Source organism: Pseudomassariella vexata (genome assembly GCF_002105095.1).
Source record: "Pseudomassariella vexata strain CBS 129021 chromosome Unknown BCR38scaffold_14, whole genome shotgun sequence".
In the NCBI taxonomy this organism is placed as follows: Eukaryota; Fungi; Ascomycota; class Sordariomycetes; order Amphisphaeriales; family Pseudomassariaceae; genus Pseudomassariella; species Pseudomassariella vexata.
Window position 1 is genome coordinate 532266 of NW_024467969.1, and position 19610 is coordinate 551875.

Consider the following 19610-nt stretch of genomic DNA (forward strand, 5'->3'; position numbering starts at 1 on the left):
TGGCGTGTACTCGCCGCTATGCCGCTGTGGCGATGCCCCTGAGACGGCAGAGCACGTAATCCTCTTTTGCGGGCTGTTGGAAGGACCGAGGGAACGATTACGGGCCGCCATCGCACCACGGCCACTATACTCTCGCAGAGACCTCGCAACGGCAACAGGAGAACCAGTAGTTAGTGGGACTATTGTAAGATGGCTGCTAGGGACGGGTCGGACAGCTTCAAGGCCCAGATAGCATCGATCTTCTCAGGGGGGACTTTGTTGGTAGGTTGAGAACCAACGTAGTATGGTAGTGAACGCAACGCAGTCGCCAATAGGGCGAACCGACGACGCAGCGTATGTATTTAGTCCAGCCATTAGGGCACGGTTTGACATACGGGAGTACTAGTAGAGGTACCGGGGGCTTCGAGCCTACGGCGTATTTAATAATAATAATCTTTTTCTCGGCTTTTTCCTCGTACGCCGAGGGTGCACACAGTTTCACTAAATCCGCAATTGGTTGAGTTGGTTCCTTGCGAGGAACACTATTTCACTGCCGGCAATTGACAGGATGTAAAGTGATTCGTCACATTGCTGGTTGGCAAATCCAGAGGCGTGGATCGGCATTTTGCCGGATTAGGCTCAAGTCATCTTGGGTTGTAGATAAGGCGGCCTGTGACGTGTGGGAGACGAATCTCATCCCGGTTGCCACATATCAACCAGCATAGATCACCAAGAGCAAACAACCATCAATGACGGCATGGTCTATCAGAAGCATGATCTTTATTTCATCGCCTTTGTGCCGAAGTCCCTTGGGGCGGCTTGCATATGATCTTTCTCGTCTGCAATAAACCTGCAGCCTAACAGCGAGTACGTACAACAGTCACAGAAGAATATGACTTCATCCTCGGACCAGCCGCCTGCCGAAGGCAAATTCCGTATTGCCATAATCGGCTCAGGTCCGTGCGGCAAGCTGCTCGCCAACTCCGTTATACAGCATCCCCGCATCGCCTACGACCAATACGAAGCCGATAAACTCCCGGTGCGGCCCTCATTTGGGTACGGCATTGGTCCGCAGACTTTGCGCGCAGCCGAAGTTTTAAATCCTGCCTTGGGGAAAGCACTCCATGAAAGATGCACTCTGAGCGATGCGTGGTTAACCATTTATCACGGCGGCGATGAGAATCAGCTTATCCAAGCTGCCAAGGTTCCGGAGGGGAAACGATACGGCAGACTCCCAAGGCAGGCACTATTAGAGTTACTCGACGCACACGCGCCTCCTGAACATGAAACCAAGTATGGCAAACAGGTGGTTGACATGAAGAAGCTGGAGGACGGGCTTTTGCAGCTGCGTTTCCAAGACGGATCCACATCGACGGCGAACGCTGTCTGGGGCTGCGATGGCATGAACTCGGTCTGTCGCAGGTTCATGGAAGGAGACAGGTACAAGCCGGCAGACTACTCGGGCACGATTGCCTATCGCGGCAGGGTCCCCGCCTCCCAACTCTCCGAAGAAATGAAAAGCGAATTCGCCAGCAAGATGTACATGTTCCTCGGCGTCAAGGGCTGGCATGTCCAGGTGAACCCCATAGACGGCGGTGAGTCTATCAATATTGCAGCGTACGCCTTGAGACCGGAGTATACAGCGAAGGGCATGGATCGCGCACTGGCCATGAAGAACGTTCTGGGTTACTTCCCCGGCCGGAATGAGAAAGTAGACAAGTTGCTTAAAGTAAGTGTGCCACCCATCTATACATTTCCTACCCCCTTTTCTACCTAGTTTTGTCCCATCCCCTTCCTTCCCCAACGGCTAAAATCTCCTACAGCTCCTCATCTCTTCCGCCCCTGCCGGGCCCCAACCCCTCTTCCTCCCCACCCTAACGCAATTGGAACCCTTCTACAACGCCTCCCTTTGCACAACCACCTTCGGCGACGCCGCCCACGGCATGCCGCCGCACCTTGCGGCTTCCCTGTCTACAGTCTTCCTGGGCGTGACCACCTTCCTCCGCGATGGTCTGAACCCGTTAATCGACCGGCTATCGTGCGACGCGACAAATGCTGAGATCGCGGACTTGATTATGGAGGCGGCGGCGGCGTATGATGTGGTACATCGGCCGCTAGCGCAGAAGCTGCTTGGGCTTTCGCAGGAGCAGGGTGAGCTTTGGAGTGGTGGGCGGACGGAGGTGGAGGAGTTAATTAGGAGGTCGAGAGTTGTTTGGGGGTGTGCAGATGGCTTCCGGTGAAGGGAAAACGGGGTTTGGGTAGGATTGGTAATGTGATTTGACCTGGCTTTCAGCTGTGTTTGGATGCCGTCGGGCGGATTTTGATCGTAGAGCTGATTTCTTTGCGAGACGGGATGCCACGCTCGTGGAAACATGGAGGGCGCTGGCATGTTCTATACGTAACTACCCCGCTTATACTCTCCAGTAAGCAATCGATACCACATAGGAAATCAGATGATAGCCTGCTTACCTCGTCACATTACCAGGTGCTGGGCAGCGTTCTGTTGCAATGGGAGCACTGCAACAGGGGTCTGCTACTGTCCATCTCGAGCTCGCCGCACGCGAAGTAGTTACTTGTAGTCAGCACGTGTCTCGTCCCTCACCATGATCAAATAATCTCAACAGTATACCTAGGCTCCTAAAAGCTTCGCGGCGTGCCAGCCTGGTGGTTTTCCGAGCCAGCAGCAAGGCTATGGCTAGCTAGGTCGTGATTGACTTCAAGACGCCTGAGGTGGGTTGCGATCAGCTTGACATCATTGTGGATGTAATCGAATATAAGTGCGGACTAATAATTTTCCCAGCGAACCATGTTGGGCTTGGAGTCGAGCTGCAGAAATATGACGTTGCTTGTAAATTAGGGTTGTAGCCTCGTAGGAAGCGTAAGCCCTGTGCTCCTAGCGATAGCAGGTCTTTAGGTAAGAACGGCCCAACGTCGTACGGCTGGAGATCGTTACTGTGGTATGAGGGTAAATGAAGCACGGCGACTCTATTATAGTAGGCTTTCCATATAAAGTCGGTATGGATATATGTTTGGTAGCCGTCTAGAATAAGGAGTTGATATTCGGCACCCCTAAGCTTCGTCTCGGGGAGGAAAGCCTGATCCAACTACCAATTCGCGATAACTTATTACTCTAGCCCTTTTTCATCACGGTATATTCCTACTTAGGGATATTCTGGTTCCTATGCCTAGACCCTCTTGCCGGCAGAGTGACCAATCGATCGATATCGATCATGATTCTTTACCGATACCGATACCGGTCCGGTATCGATCAACATCATATTCATCCTATCGGTACCGGTACAGATTACTAAGCAACCGGTATCGATCGGTATCGATCACATATAACTGGTCCGGTCAGATAGAGGTCGGATCGATCAATAGCGGTTGTACGGAGTTGTTTATTTTTAACGGTTTTGCGCCCAATTAGCTAATTCGCGTGAAACCTCACCATCCAATTCAACGTTTGATACCTTGTCAAGCAGATGGAGTGGCAACTCAGCTTGATAAACGCCTGCTAAACTCCATGACCTGATACATTGTGATGCCCCAATAACGTGGCGTTTTAGGCGAGATCTTCGTGCTGATACCATCTCTCCTACGCTGTTAAACTGGCGTTCTGTTTCTGCTTGCGCTGAAGGTATCGTAAGGAAGTTAACAGCCATATAAGACAGTTTGGTGAAACGTTTTGCGCCAATATCACGCCACCAAGCTACTGGGTCCTTTAAATATTGGTCCACGTTAACCATAGGTTCTGCCAGGTAGAGGTCAAGCTCGTCTTGTTGTGATTCTTCCTGCCTAATCGGCACCGGCTTGGTGTTTCTGCCCTTTCCTTTCCTTCTCTTTGCTATTGGCTGTGTATCTTGTGTACTTTGCGAATCAAGGACCTCAGAGTCGGCGTCGCTCATATAAAAACGCTTGCGGCGTTGAAGCATCGTAAGGACTGGCTGGTTCTCAGCTTCAGCTAAAGGGTTGGTCTCAGGAATGGGCCTAGACGAGGGTCAGTTAGAGATGAACAGTTATCTAGATATTATACTTACCTATTTTTATAGTCACCTCCCAACGCTTCCTCAAATTAGCCATATAATGCTCACGTCAACTGTCAGAGCCACAAGTGTCATCCGAGGCGGGCCGGCTTCCACCAGGAAGGAAGTCGTTTGTGGCGAATGAGGAGCCGGGAGGCCGTTTGTAGCGGCTAGAGAGCCGCTTGTGGCGAATGAGAGCTGTTGAAGCCGTTTGCAGCGGATAGGGAATCGCTTGGTTGCAGATAAGGAGCCGCTATCCAAGATATTGGCCGAAGTCGGAGGAACACAGACATGCGGAAGCAAACATCCAGAATCCAACAGAGAACCTCGGCTGGCTATAAGTAAGGAGTCGAGACGGAGGAAGATAGAGAGGGCAGAGATCAATGAACTACTGTGGACACCCCTACCTGCCATCACCAAGTGACCACCAGTGACCACCAGGTGACCACCAGGGGGACACGCCTATTTCTCTCCTTCACTCTGTACTATCGCCTTCGGTCCAGGCCGTAACCTGACATCAACTCAGCTCTTGGCGTATAGGTTCAGCATCAAAAATGGCTTGCAACCCACTCATTTTCATAGTCGGGTTGAAGATCACGGCAGCGGCGTACGCCAGATCCGTCAGCTTATCATAATAATGCTGCAGCTTCCACAGGCCAACCTTGATGTGGACCTTTAGGGTCTTTTAGTCGATAACCGTGTTTCCACCACCATTTGCGCTCTGCTTTGGAATCGTGGCCATTTAGAAGACCTGGATACCTTGCCCACCGTTCAGAAGTCCAAAGAGAATAATCTGGGAAGCCAACTGGCTGGTTATCTTGGCTTCTAGATGGTGTTGAGGCAAATGAAGAAGTAGGTGAAGAAGGCGCGCTTGAAACCGTTGGTAACGTCATCTTAGTAGTAAGTTCGAATAGACAGTACTTATTGCAAAAGCTGATTTTGACCATAATAATAGACATACCGATAAAAAATCTTCACTTTTCCTGCATAAAACAACGCCTAACCGTATTAGGTTAGATAAAACCAGGGTCAACAACAAGAGTCACGATGCCCTCAGAATCCTCCATATAACCGGTCCGGTCAGATCGAACGATCGATACCGGTGGCGCAAACTGCCACCGGTATCGATCTAATGAACAAAATGTGCTACCGATCAGTATCGATATCGGAATATCGGACCGGTCCGGACCGGTATCCGATCGATTGGTTACTCTGCTTGCCGGAAAACACGCAGATAGGGGTGTATGACGAGGCAGAGATACTGCGAGTACGAATCAAAGTTGCGTTCAGTCTATCTCCGTTGACGAATACTAAACTGAAGAAGAAAGAGTGACAGTTACAAGTACAAGTGCCCGTTCCTATGTTACAAGGAGAACGGGTGTCACTGATCATCGTCCAGGTGCTAGGAGCACTACAACGAAGCGTCCGACTTTGATATACATACCCGGTGTGTATTGGACGTGTTAATATCCGTACTATGCCTGGATTCCCCCTCTTTGACACCTGTCTCGTCTATATCGTACTTGTTGTCGGGTTTGATACGGTACTTCGTACGTAAGCGTTCGAGGAGGGTGTAGAAGTCTCGAATCTCGTTCGAATCGGACGCTCTATCTTGGCTAGCGTCTACGATGCGCCTAATTTTAGTACGTATCTGTCGATAGCGGCTAACGAAGTGATCTACCTAGTGTTAGCTGAGTGGATAATTATGCCTTTAGGTAAGGAGCATTTCGGCAGTACGGTCGGCTATATAACGCTTACTAGGAGCGCGTCCGTACAGTTCTTCGTGTAGAACCCAGTCACGATAACTTCTTTTTGCTCTGGAGTCAACTTCTGTTGCCCGGAGGCCGCGTCGCGGTGCGAATTGTTGCGACGAATGTGATAGGATAAGGTAGTCCCTTTGACACCGTCCGATGGGCTGCTGCGGTTGGGAATAGCGCGAATGGAAATGCTCTTTAGCGCGTTCGATTCGCTGCTTACAATCTTCGATTGCACTCCACTGGATTGGCTATTTTGTGCGTAGCTGTGGAGTAATTGCGAGGTGAATTGAGAGACGTGTTGTTGTTAAGGCGTAGGATTTCCCTGCAAAATGGGGGTGCATGCAAAAAGGTGGTCAATGCGGTTGGACATTTGGCAATATTACTGCTGTATAGGCTGGCTAGAAATTATACACTGATACTCAAACCCACGTATTGGAGCAGTTGCCGGTGTCTATCCAAGCATGTGCGTATTTCTCGGTTAAACCTTGCTAGATAAAACATCCGCCATATTTAATCTAAACCAAACGTCGGTGGACCTCACCTCGGACAACTCGGACATAGTTATTGGATCTACGGAATGAACCCCACAGTAGATCTTTTCACCTTGGCATCAGGCTAATAACAGGTTGATAAGTCGAATACCAATCCAAAGTCAAAGCTTTTAAACTTTATCCTGGCATAGGTTGAAGGTTTATTGCTGCGTTGAACGTCTGAAGCACGAAAGTTTGCCCATCCCAAGCCGAAGCTTGATACACTAGACGACCCAAAATGGCTCCCCTCTTCCGCGCAGACCAGATTGGGTCTCTCATCCGCCCTGCCGCTCTCCGCTCTGCCCGCGAATCGCGAACGATCTACTCCGACCACTTGGACCAAGACAGCGCCCTGGAGCAAGTCACCCGCGCCTCCATTAGCGCTGCAGTCCAACAGCAGCTTTCTCTCGGAATCCGCCCCTTAACTAGCGGCGAGTTTGAACGAACCATTTTTTTCAGCGGGCTGTTCGAGAATCTCACCGGCATGACAGCCGACCCGGCTGTTCCCGTCCCTGACGGTTTCGCGACGGGCTTGCCCCTCTCTAAATTTTTGCAGGGGATTGGGGTCAAGACCCAGCCTGCGGTGGTAGCTACAGGGAAGATTCGCCGGGAAAAGCCTGCATACCTGGATGCGTGGAACATGTTGAAGGCGACGGTGCCGGAGGAGCTGTGGGCTGAGTGCAAGATGGTGTTGCCGGCTGTTACATGGCAGCATTTGCAGCTCAGGGCCGGGACTGCATATACTGCTGAGGCGTATGGATCGGATGAGGAGTATTTCGAAGATTTGACGAAGGCGTATCGGGCCGAGATTAGGGAGCTTTATGATGCGGGGCTCAGAAACATACAGATTGATGACCCGCAGCTGTTATACTTGACGACGGATATGTTCCTGGATGGTTGCAAGGCCGATGGCGGTGATCCAGAGAAGTTGCTGGATTTGTATATTAGGGCGCACAATGCGTGTTTGGAGGGGAAGCCGGATGATTTACATATCGGTGTGCATTTTTGCAAGGGAAACATGCCGGGCGGTAAGGGGTTATGTGACGCGTCGTATGAGCGCATCTCTCAGAGGCTGTTCTCCGAGTTGGGATATGAGACCTTTTACCTCGAATTTGATGACGAGCGGTCGGGAACCTTTGAGCCCCTACGGCATGTTCCCGTGGGTAAAAGTGTTGTTTTGGGAGTCGTGTCGACCAAGACCGCTGTGATGGAGGATATTGACGTCTTGGCTAAGAGAGTCGAAGAAGCAGCTGCAGTCATTGCCTCGTCTCAGGAGCGACCTGCTGCAGATGTATTGCAGGACACTCTGGCTGTGAGCCCGCAGTGTGGGTTTTCCAGCTCGACTCGGGGACATCGGCCAGTTAATGAAGAAGGTATGTGGGAGAAACTTGTTCTGCTCAGGGATCTCGCTAGAAAGCTTTGGAAAGACGCAATCTAAGATTGCGGAGTTGAGGTTCTGTTGATCGGGAGCTACAGACTGTGGTCATAAAGAAAAGCATGTTGTAGAGAATTTCCAATAACTTCAAACATAACAGTTGATTTGCTTCTGCCGTGTTATGAGAAAAGAGTATAGTGGTGGTGAGCCTGTTTGCTGCTATATCCATTAGCAAAACTACCCGCTCTACTCTGACAATAGCAAATCCAGTTGCTTGACAGTTGCTTGCCGAGGATTAAATCGAATTGTCATGTCATCAACCGCGGCGCACAGGGCCAAAACCAGACAGTGGATCACTCCTCTGGGAGATGGCATGTTTGTCCCTCAACCTCAACGCCGTCATCTCGAAGAGGTGCGCAGAGGTGCACAAATTGACCGTTGTGGCGCTTTTCCGTCTTGATTCGTCGAATCTCCCTGGTCGATGGGGCCATCACGCATTATTGTTTCTGACGCTTCCTCGTCATCAGCCTCTTCACAGACCATTCTGGTTTCCCCCGATCCTTGATTGATCGACCACAGAACCTTGATTCTTCGCGTCCTCTTCAAAATCATCCATATGCACTGAGGCCAGATGGGGAAAACACGAAGTTTCCTCGGGTACCCACCCTGCCCATCTCTTCATGAAGACATTGCGGTGAGCCAGGCACGAGATGGGATCTGTACTTTTCGGGCGGCGGCCAAATCTGGTCCCATTTGCGCGCCGTCTTTGCCAACACGTCCGACGTCTTCTTCCCATTTTCCTTGAACGCGACATGCGCTAGATAATGCGGAACTCGATGAGCATACCCAGATTCCTCACCTGCTCCAGTAAACTCATGACCTTGTTTTCGGTGCCTTATAAGTGGTCAAGTGTCTCATGTCTCTCGACAAGACGCTTTTAATAGGCCACAGCGAGCCTTTGAAGTCTCTGAGGATGTATAAAATTGAAATATTCTTCTGCTATCAGAAGTATGGGCCGTCGTGTAGAGATGTGCCTCAACTAGGCCCGCATCTCAGGGTAAGGCTACTCCTCATTAACCAACTCTTAAGTATCCATCACTCACCCACATATACATGCCATTATTCTTAGTCTACCAAACCATCTACAAGTTCTCCGCAGGCATGTGCAAGATTGCCACATGCCCTCTCTTGGCCATAGTACAGGATCACGCAATTCGCTCCGGTCTGGTCTTCAAGGCCTTGATCACATGGACCGCAGCCTACAGGGTGAGTAGCTCTGTCGCCACACTCTTTCAATGTGGTATCGATTTCGGGAGCAATTGGGGCTTTGGCCAGTGTCAGAAGAATTCCTGCCATGGGTGTCCGATTTGTTATACAAATGGAGCTCTAAACATCTGGGTTAATGCCATGATTATGGTACTTCCTTGGTGGTCGTCCACCATAATTTTGTATAGTATGAGAGGAATTACCTCATTGTATGAATTCTGAGTGTTGTTGCTGCTATGTAAGTAATGTGTTGTCACAGGTTCCTGGATTCCACGTCAACCATGAACCTGACGCGAATAGTGAGGTCCTGCTTGGTTAACCCGACTCACCGGGCTTATGGTACACTTCTAAGAGCGTCGTGGACTCGACCAGTAAGTGAACAAGGTCAAATCTCGGACAAATATGTTGCTAAGTTATCTCTGAAGACCGAAGACCGCATGAGCATGGGCAGTCTATGCACACAGCTGGAAATAAATGTTGCCTGCATCGCAGCCTGCATACCCACACCACACTCTTACGGCTTGTCGAAGAACTCTACTTCAAGTTCTGTGAGCGCATCCTCCGTATACAGATACAGACAGCAAAGTTTAAGGGGAACAAGAAGTTCAGCCACCCTTCTCTGCAGCCAAAAACTACCCCTTTCTAGAACGGATTGCACAAGCTCTAGCGCAGGCGAAATAGTGGATCTCGAATTCAAGTGATTGCATTCTACTGATAAATCGGTGCCCTAGGGTCGTCATATCCGGTTGCAAAGGGAGTCCTAGATCTATTCTAACTTGGGCGGTGGCAGTGTTGAGCTGCATGACGAGTCTGCGCAAGTAAGTCGCGCTGTGGCGGAAGTTTGAGCTGTGTACGGCTATAGGATGAGATGCGAAGACGGAATTAAGGTGGTAACTTTTTGTTTATGGATGCTTGCTATATATATAGTGGGATTAGCTGGATGTTATGCCTATGTACCTTACAGGGTCAAGTTCCTATTCTGAGTAAAGCATGCTGGTTCGCTTTACTTATGATGAGAGTGGACAAATTGCATGAATATCACTATCCACGCCAATAGAGATGCAAAATAGGGAGTAACATAATGCGCTGAAGAGACCGAAGGGGTTTTACACTTGACAGAGGAATCTGGCTGTGACAAAAAAGGCAGAGGAAACACATGCCTCATGCTGGAGTCGAACCAACTGTCTCCTCATTACTAGTGAGGCGCCTTACCGTTTGGCCTATGGGGCATTTGTAATGATTATACGCTTCACAGCACAAAGTAAGATGGTATCCATATTGTTTGTGGTGAAATTAACTTTGCATCGGCTCGTGGCCGACCAAGGTGCAAGTCGAGTATGCCCTAATCCAGTCGTGTCCAGCTCAAAGTTCCGGTACTCAGCCCCACCCAGGATATAATGCCATACACTGCGGCGAAATCTGCATCAAACAGTTAAACCGGGCCGGATGGTGTAGTTGGTTATCACGTCAGTCTAACATTTCAACCTTGAGTGTTCACTGAAGGTCGGGAGATCGAGCCTCCCTCTGGTCATGTTACTTTTTGCTTGTGGTCAATAGCCTCGGGTATCTTAACTTGGGACTCTGAGTCTGAGGAATGAGAGTTGCTCCGTATCAGCAAACTCAAATTGCAGCCACATATGGTACCGGGCAGATATTTTCACACGTGTTGTGTGTGGACAGCAAGTCGGAAAGGATTTCAGGGTGAGTATGGAGGTGGCCCGAATCGGGTATGCAGAACAAATTCATGGATACACACTCATTTTTACATGACGCACAACAAAACATTCAGGTTTTGATAAGGAAGAGCATGTGGAATCAACTGAGAAGCATTCAACAGACGACACGTAAGTTAAAAATGTGCCTCGTACAGATCATAGCTTCAAGGACAGTATCAATCTTGACTGAGTAGTAGAGTTATATGTGCAAATAGTCAAATATTCACAACTTGAAGGAAGTAAGAGAAATTACGAACCAACCGCCGAGTAACATTTCACGACTTTCTTGCCCAAGATGTGGTTGAATCGCGAATCATAGCCCACAAGCATTCCATTACCATTAGCCAGAACAGTATCCAGCTTTGACAGGCTCGCAGCCACCAGCACACCCAGTGTACATTTGACATGGGTGCGCGGCGTCAGTGCAGACGTTCTTCAGCGTGGCAGTATCACCGTAGTTGGAGTTGATCCCAACGACCTCTCCGCCACCGTAAGCGGTGGTGCCTTCGACGTAGACGTTGCGCTTGCATTGGGAGCTGCACTATTTGGGAGGCAAGATAGTTAGTGATTGCTCATACTTTGGATGAAATGTGAGGGAGGGGAACACTCACGTTGCCACATGAGCGGTAGACCTTGCCGTAGTCTTCGGCGTAGAAGTTGATGATCTGCATAAGTCGTAAGTTGAATGTGGCTTCATATTAGGGATAAGGGCTATATTACGTTGACAGTACCACAGCCGTTGTGCTGAACAATCTTGTCACTGGCATGGTATGCGCCGCCGCCAATGATCCAAGTTTCCTGACCCGCTTTGTCGTTCTTGATGGTGATGGCGTCCTCGCAGACATCCTCGAACCAGACGAATTTCAAGGTGCAAGGTCCGTCACAGTGCACACCTTCAGCTTGGTTCTTGCCAATGATGACGTTCTGCAAAGTAGCACCGGAACGGAGGAGGAAGACGGCGTCTGCGTCACCTAAGATCCTCAAGTCAGCAACAGTATCCACCATGGGAACCAAGGGTTGAGGCTGCCTTACCTCCTTCAGTCTGATCATTGCAAGCACCTGAGCCACGGTCATACCTGGCCCAGCCTCCATCGTAGGTAGTACCAGCTGCAACCTCAATGACCTTTGAGTTCGTCTTGCTGGAAGTGGCCACAGGAACACCTCCCTCGTAGCCTAGGCAGGCAAGTGCTACAGGCAGCACAGAGGCCAATGCCAAGAGTTTAGCGAAAGGGGACATGTTTGGAGCGGGAATACTGTGTAAGGTTGGCAATAAGGCTGAGGAAAACGGGTGGGGTTCGGAATTGGACTCAAGATCAGCGTCGACTGGCTTCTGTTAAATAGACAAAAGCCCAAGCTGGACTGGCCGAGCATATTCAACGCACAATAGATCGTTACCAACCCAAAGCAACCTCCTTTCTTCCACATGGTAACTTTTCCTCATCTCCCATTTGTGGATAATCATGTTTGTATTTGCTGCGGCTGGAATTTTATGGAAAATAACGCCGATAAGACGATGTCAGGGGCGCTATGGGGAGTCATCCACTTGGTGAGATTTGAAGTCGGCAATCAAGAGTGGGCGACATCTCTGGCTGTCTAGTTCCCTAAAAAAACCTGTTATTCCAAATATCAGGAACAGCCTACACTGGACGTACAAGTGCACAAGACTCCCTTGGACCAAGACACCTCACGGCTTTTCCACAAACACGGCAAGCCTTAATTGGAGCGATTCTATCGTTTATGATAAGCTTATGTCAAAAAGAACATTTAATGAGACTTCTATAGGTGTGCTGGAGGAAAACGAAATGCCTGATTGGACAAGCTTTTGCTCGACAGTGCCAAGAAGGCTAGCGATCTGATAAGGAGATAACCAGGCTGTCCGGGTTGGAATTTCCCACCTCTCTCAAACCTAGCACTCCAACATTGTTCCACTCACCCAAAACCTCCGGAATGCATGTGTGGGGATCACAATGGGAAGTCCACATGCCAAGATCTGGGGAATGTGTCCCGAACTGCCTAACAGGTACTAGGTGCCCAGCTGCCAAGGCGTCTGGTGAGGCTGAGTCCTATCGAAGCAGCCGGAGCGTAACTGCCCTTCTGAACGTTCCGCTTCTTGGCAAGCTCTGAGATGCTGTGCTTTATTTCCCACGTGTAGAAGTATCGGGTGATACTAATGGATGTTGTGTAATACATGAATTACTCCGTCGGTGAAATCTAGGTGTTCTGACCTGTTCATCTACAGGTCCCTATTGCAACCAGTAGAAACAGTCATGGTCCTAGGAGAAATAAAGGCCTAACCAGTCTCAAACGTCCAAGGAGAGACATGAAAGTGTAAAACTGCATGTCTTGACTTATTCCATTGGAGTTTATTATCGCATCTTCACTGCTGCGATGTAAGTTCTCACCTTCCAGACGAGTCGACGAGACAACTGCTTCTTTCCAAGACCCCGAGGCGTCATCTGTTCCTCATAACCATAGCTCGGCTATATAAGCAGCTGAAAACCCACCATTGTTTGAATCCTTCATCTGAATAGGCAACGAAAACCAAGGTACCGTTCATAATCAGCGGAATGAGTTCGAAGACTTTGTGGTCAACCTCCGTAAGGTCGGAGGACCCATCATGTAGTGAGGCCCTGAGCGCATCTAGGTTAATATTAGTTCTGAATGATCCCATTCTCATAGTTTTCTCTGCTATTCAGTATTGAGGGTTTCTTTTGGCTCATCCTGCCACTGGAGCGAAGTCCCGCCGTGAGTATGCGATCATATTGACGAACTGGCAATCAGGTACCGGTCTTTTTTTGATCTGACAGAAGTGCGCCATCATTTGTTGCATGTTCTCGTCAGCTACAATAACACAAACTTTGTGTCATAGGCTTCAGGATACGGTTCAGAGATAGCGATGACCATACCGCGGTAGGAGCACCACGAGAGCTGAAGCCTCCGTTGTTGAATGATGGTAATTTTTCCGGTTCACTCAGCAAATTTATCGCCTTGTTGAAAGTGGTAGATATCATACCCTCGGTCATTCCGTGCAACCGGAAGTCGCGAATCTGGCACCCACGACCTTTTGCCATCCCCATATGGACTATTTTTCTGTGACGGGGCATGCTTCGACATAGAACGCACAACGTAGGGAACTGCATGCGATGTTGCGAACTTGAAGTAAAGTTGCTATGGTGTCCTTCTGTAGGCCATTTCAATGTTGCTTTCGAAGCTGACGTCCGGGCGTTGCTTGATGTCCACGTTGGAGGCCAGGACTGCTATGACATAAAGACGATCTCCATCGGCTGCATAGTTCAAGCTAGAGAAGACTAAGAGGAGGCCTGATATGATAGTTTAATCGTCCTGTTTTACAGTCGTAACGTGCATCTCTCATGATGAGGCTATTGTGGTTGTAGACATGCTGGCATCAAATTCTTATCCCGGAGACGTTGCTTCCCGACGTTGAAGTATAAACGCCTTGATGAGCCCAGTCATCGGAAGCACATACGAACCAGAGTAGAGCACGGTATGGGAATCCAACTCTATATTGGTACAGTCCATCACTTCTCGAGCCGGGAAATCTAGCACAACGCGCTGTCAGCTGTCGCATCGAGAATAGGTCCACATCGCGTAGGCATGAAGACCCAGCTTCATCGCGCCCAAGCCATATCAGCACCACTGTAGAAGTCTCGTATATGTGAACTATGGGCCGAATCCGTTATGGTTTCTCGTCGTCGGTCTGATTGACGCGCATCACGTTCACCCACGTCATCCGGACGTCGAAAGGGTGCCTGGAGCGAACAAGTGTATCTCGGAGATTGGATTCGATCTTCATCAGTGATTCTTTGCTGGCAATAAGATCCTCGGTGAAGGACAGCTCGTCCCAGGTATACGAAAATCCTCGAAGAATGGATCTGAATGAACGCTGACTTTAGGGGCGTTATGGTACCCTCTTTTCATATTCTTCCCGCTGACCTCTCGAATGACGACCAAGCGATGCTTAAGCATATTCAGGGTCTTTGCTCTCTCGTCCTTGGACACCGCGTCGATATTGTCCTTGTATTCTTCGCGGCCGTCGAGCTGGCCTGCACTGACTGGCGCTACATTGTGTTGGTTGTGTGATGAATATTTGAGATGTGTATGAATTTACCACGCGGGGCGGGACGGGAGGAGAATGAGCCAGCGGAATCGGAATGGCGGCTGCGGCTAGGGGCGGGAACGGCGGTAGCGGAGGGAGAAGCTGGTCCAGCGGCCGGTCTAGCAGTGTCAGATCCGTCAGCGGACGATCTATTGGGAGTAGTCAGTTCCTTGACTATTTAAAGCTTGGTCTTAGTGCTGACGCCACCTGAGAAATCAATGTCAGCAGGGGGATTCATTATAAGCCCCCCAAGTTCCCTGTTCATGCGGCTCTATTAATAGTCCGCTAGCAGACTATTAGTATATGCAGGGTTAAAGGCTGGAATTACAAAGAGAGACTCGACTCACTGCATTGAGACCTTGGTGAAGTTGTGGCCGTGCTGGACCATCTCGGCGATGATTGCATCCCAGCCAGTAACAGTGCTAAAGGGTCTACCCGGAGACGGGCTGGTCAAGGCGCCGTGTGCGATGAGGGCTTGGAGGAGCTGGTTTGTGGTATTGGTATCCCAGTTTTTAGGCGTCATGGCGCCATGGTGATGGTGATGAAGATTGCAATATATGACTGGTTGAACTGAAATTGATCGAGGTGGACGTTAAGGATCGTGCGCGAAATCCTTCGTGTTCATGATGCTGTATCGCTGTGTTTTATGGGAATGGCTGACCACAAGGTTCTGAAGGTATATGAAGGTCGGTGACACTATATTTCTGTATGCTGTAATTTTCGAAAAGGGAAAAGGCCAAATTCATTGTCAGTTGGCAAGTTTGTATGTATAGAAAAAGTGTGGAATTGGTGCCCTTGTGCGGCTTGGACCCCCTCCACTTGTGCTTCCCTACACCTTCGTATGCGGCCGGAATGCCAGTACCAGTGCAATCCCACAAAAAGCACAAAATTGAACGTAATCGCGATATAATTCATCACAAAGTGACGAAGTGAACAATCAAATCCCACAATCGCTGTTTAGACAGATGTTGCGTGCCCCAGGCACGCCGCCTGAGTGGTAGGTGCAGCGCTTGGGCCAAATGTCTATAGATAGCCATTCCGTGGCTGCAGCGTTTGGGACTTAGTCTCATCACCATCATCATCACCAATACAACCAACCCTCTTGCCTGTGTTGGCCACAATGGAATTTATTATGCTGTAACATTCAAAAGAGCAAAGTATGTTTATTTACCCTTGCGGTGAATTCACGCATACGGACTTGCTTTCCTTGGCCAAAATAGCAAACTACTTACGTACTCAATTCCTAATCAGCATGGAGAATACCAACTTGACAAGCATACAGTAATTTACGTGGAGACAATTGCACTTCCTTGCTCGATAATGTGCAGTGTTTTCTCATACCACCCAAAGGGTGTAAGAAGCTTCGTCATGTTGTGGTCAGAGAACAAAAGCGAGCTCATGCATCACTGGGTAAGAAAGTTCAATCCCCCTTTACTGCTTGAATTCACTCAGCGCGAGGAGTCGCTTGTTAGATTCACAGTAAATCAGACCCGTGCTCCTTGGAAGATCGATTCAGCGTTCTATTGTACGCCAATAGGCTGAATCAGCAGGGAGGGGCAGGAAGACTTGCTTGGCCGGGCTGGACTGCGGCGTATATGGTGGCTACTACAAAGTTGGCTGGTGCTTTATACTTTAGTAACGATTCGATGGTATACAGAAAATGTTCGAGATCACCAGGGGCAACAGGACCAACAGGACCAAAGGGAAATTGGGAAATAGGACGAATTCGTCAAAAGGAAAGACAGCGGCGGCATATGTGTGAAGAGCGGTCAAGACCATCTGCATGACGGTAGTCCAGCTACGAATACTTCACATCAGTGAAATGATTATCTCATGTTCAATGAGTGTGAACTCAATGCCTGCGGCAAGAGGACGAGGTTCTTGAGGGCCAGGACCAGCATTACCTTTCATAACAGTGACGAGAGAAAGTTCCTTCGTAGAATCTTCTTCGGGAAATAAGGTGGCTCCAGTCTCCAGGAGGGAGGGATACAGCACTTTGCATAGGTCCAGGCATGATGCAAGTCGGTCCCACTTCGGTCTAAGTGACCATTCATCTTCCAGAATTATGAAGAACCTGTGGGAAGCTGTGGCCTCAGGTATGGAGGGGTATGTGGCAGGCAGGGACGGATTGTAGTATTTAGGGGCCCTCGGGGCCAACTTTGGATTAGTACCTCACGCACCTTCGCCGTACTAATACAGCCCCCAATACTTGGAATCTCTCAGACTCAGTATTATGTCAACGAGCTGAGAAGAAATCACTTGAGTTAGTTCTTATGGAAAGGTTCCCGCGTAGGTTTCCCTGTCAAGGTGACTTGTTCTCGGTCCTAACGCTTGGATGCTCATGGGGAGAGAGGGGCCGGGGGCAGGGGGTGATAGCCACCCGTAGATCGCGCTGCATTGCTACATCCCAGCTAACAGAACCCATTGTGGGGTGTGACAGATTCGATTCTGATATTGAGTTCGTGTGGTAATGGAGTGAAATGTCGATATGACTTTGGCAGTGGTGTTTTGAGGAGGGCCGTATTCGTGACCGAGGAGTGAGAGAAGATTATTTTCTTGAAGGAACATGCGTGAAACACCTATCAAGCCTCATTTTTATCTACTGAAAATCTTTTCGATCAGCAATTGGGTTCAAAATCGGAAAACGTAAGACCCACGAGCATCCAATAACGAAGTTACTCTAGTGACCATGTCACAATATGCATGTTAATTATTCCATCCCATATCGCCACCACGAACAAGTAGTTTGTTGTCCTATATTGTTTTGGCAGTAAAATTTGGTATCCGCGGTAGAAGCGGTCAGTTATCCGTATGTGGCAACAGCTTGGTAGCTTTCAGCAAACGGTCCTTGGTGCTGATAATCCAGGTGCCAGAGCACACCACCAACCAGCTTGATTCGTAAAATTCATCGTAGATGTGATAATAAAATATCTTTTGAAAATTTGGGCAATAGTTTTGTCTATGGGTCATCAATTTGGAAAGAGTAAAAATAAATTAAAAGCGTGAAAATATGCAAAAAGTTCAGAGACCGATCCGAGGATCGACCCCCTATGAAAGACCCTGCCAATTAGGATTTTCTATCCAACAGTCCCTAGCGCTCAGCAAACGTGCCGTCCTGGACATCGGGACGAATCCCTAGACTAGGCAGTTTTGCGTCATAACCACTAGGCCACTGACGTGACGTACGGTTGTTGGGTTGAAAGATAGGGAGCCTTTTGGACATTATCTGTCCTACACCCTGTTACCAATCATGGTACACACTCCTGAGGACTCTCCGGATTATCATCAACACCGTGGCACTCCCAATTATTAGATACCTGCAACCCTTTTCCATTTCTTGGTCTGGTAATACTGGGTGGTTACCATGCCAGCTCACTTTTCTCAATGGCACCAAGCACTTGTTGCAGCCATTCCAACAACAATCCATCACACGTACCTTCCCAAATCTCTCTTGTTTTAGGCATATGTCTTCATAGATCACCTTGAGCTTCTGTAATTGGCAGATACCATCAATCTTCATTTATCTATGCTACCCAGCCGTCGTAGAATCGACCCCTTTGAACCGCGGCCTCGTGGATTTGCCTTGCCAATGGAGGCATGCTCAGATATGCCTCCTATAGGTTTTTGCAGTTACAGACAAACAAGCGGGCACTCATGATGCAGAGATTCGCGGTTGTTGTGGTTGCTACTTATTCTGTGCCGTGATCAAGTAGACACTAAAGTATGGGCTATTGTTTTTTATTTTGTTGTGTGTAATGCTAGAGGAAAAATGGGCACGAGAGGAGCAGATGTGTGTAATTTGCAGATTTTTGAATGTTCTGTTTGTTGATCGTCTCGTTAGCTATATACGTCCCATTATCCAGCCGTTGTTTTCGTTGTAATCGATAAGTCGCTGTCAGCCCTCCCGGGTTGATCGCACGACCGCCCCTACTTGTCAGCCTTTGTTTGCATTTTGTTTATATAAGACTTCCTCTCCCCAAAGTCGTTCAGATGTACGTTTTACTTCTTTCTTACTTCCGAATAACCATCACAAGCTCGGTTCAACCCCTCTTTCCAATGGACTATCGGCTATCCTCGACCTGTAACACTTGGGGGCCTCTTACCCATCCGGCTGGTCACCACATGCTGAATCTAAGTTGTCCGCGGCCATCTGTCAGGCTTGGCATTTCGTATTTGGATAACCCACGCTGTCGACAGAGATTGGTCGATGTTAATTGGCAGGAATACCAGGCCATAAGAAGTCATGAGGCTACCAGGTCAGGAAGTATTTGACTTCTCGCATTCCTCAAGGCAGATGACCCGTCGTGACGTCTACATATATAGCCACAGTGTAACTCGTACAATGAAGGGAGGTCAAGCTCCGACAATCAAAGACAACACCCAATTTCAGCCATTGACGGTCCGGCTGTCACTCGCACTCCACCTAGCAAGAAGAGGTCATCAGGAGCGGTCCTGAACAATGAACCTTGGATCCAAAGAGCCAGAGAACGGCGAGAGCAGACGCTATTAGGGGACAGCATTAATCTTTGTAGGAACACGTGACTACCCATCTAGGCCCGGCTGTCGATCTGCATTGAGGTCCTGTTGACGATGTGTTAATCACGTGTTCCGATGCAACTACTTCCAAGGCACCCGTTTCGATCCGTGCATATCGTCGCGCGACAGTCAACACACTCTCGGAGCGGCAGCTAGAAAGTGGGTCGTCCGGTAGTGTCGCATTCAGAGCACAGAGATGGGAACTTAAGAAGGTCGACCGACATTATCCAATAGAGCCCGTCCCTCGATATGGCCCGGCTTAGGCACGGCACTGTTACGATGAACCGTCTAGGAGGCGCACGTGACAGCTCAA

At 49.1% G+C, this 19610-nt stretch overlaps 5 protein-coding genes and 2 non-coding genes across 7 annotated transcripts; 3 read left to right on the plus strand and 4 right to left on the minus strand.

The window, feature by feature from the left end:
• Positions 1-871: 871 nt before the first annotated feature.
• Positions 872-2219, plus strand: BCR38DRAFT_351618 (putative salicylate hydroxylase; the record flags this gene model as incomplete). The annotated part of the gene is made up of 2 exons (XM_040856655.1): positions 872-1708; positions 1803-2219. 2 exons carry the CDS (start codon positions 872-874, stop codon positions 2217-2219), a joined length of 1254 nt encoding a protein of 417 aa, XP_040711886.1.
• Positions 2220-4388: 2169 nt separating this feature from the next.
• On the minus strand, positions 4389-5115 carry BCR38DRAFT_445889 (uncharacterized protein). The gene is made up of 2 exons (XM_040861052.1): positions 4957-5115; positions 4389-4901 (listed from the first exon to the last, which is right to left on the minus strand). The coding sequence occupies exon 2, from the start codon at positions 4892-4894 to the stop codon at positions 4631-4633; it is 264 nt and encodes an 87-aa protein (XP_040711887.1). The 5' UTR covers positions 4895-4901; positions 4957-5115; the 3' UTR covers positions 4389-4630.
• Positions 5116-6192: 1077 nt separating this feature from the next.
• Positions 6193-7790, plus strand: BCR38DRAFT_445890 (uncharacterized protein). Its single transcript, XM_040861053.1, has one exon. It carries the CDS (start codon positions 6527-6529, stop codon positions 7724-7726), a length of 1200 nt encoding a protein of 399 aa, XP_040711888.1. The 5' UTR covers positions 6193-6526; the 3' UTR covers positions 7727-7790.
• Positions 7791-10086: 2296 nt separating this feature from the next.
• Positions 10087-10158, minus strand: BCR38DRAFT_t305. The gene has a single exon. It is a non-coding gene; the product is annotated as a tRNA-Thr (tRNA).
• A 211-nt stretch (positions 10159-10369) lies between these two features.
• Positions 10370-10460, plus strand: BCR38DRAFT_t298. Its single transcript has one exon. It is a non-coding gene; the product is annotated as a tRNA-Val (tRNA).
• Positions 10461-10984: 524 nt separating this feature from the next.
• Positions 10985-11881, minus strand: BCR38DRAFT_351900 (pectate lyase; the record flags this gene model as incomplete). Its single annotated transcript, XM_040856674.1, has 4 exons — positions 10985-11185; positions 11256-11309; positions 11365-11615; positions 11677-11881. 4 exons carry the CDS (start codon positions 11879-11881, stop codon positions 10985-10987), a joined length of 711 nt encoding a protein of 236 aa, XP_040711889.1.
• Positions 11882-14341: 2460 nt separating this feature from the next.
• Positions 14342-15284, minus strand: BCR38DRAFT_412901 (uncharacterized protein; the record flags this gene model as incomplete). Its single annotated transcript, XM_040858757.1, has 4 exons — positions 14342-14548; positions 14599-14723; positions 14774-14910; positions 15109-15284. The coding sequence occupies 4 exons, from the start codon at positions 15282-15284 to the stop codon at positions 14342-14344; spliced, it is 645 nt and encodes a 214-aa protein (XP_040711890.1).
• Positions 15285-19610: the final 4326 nt, after the last annotated feature.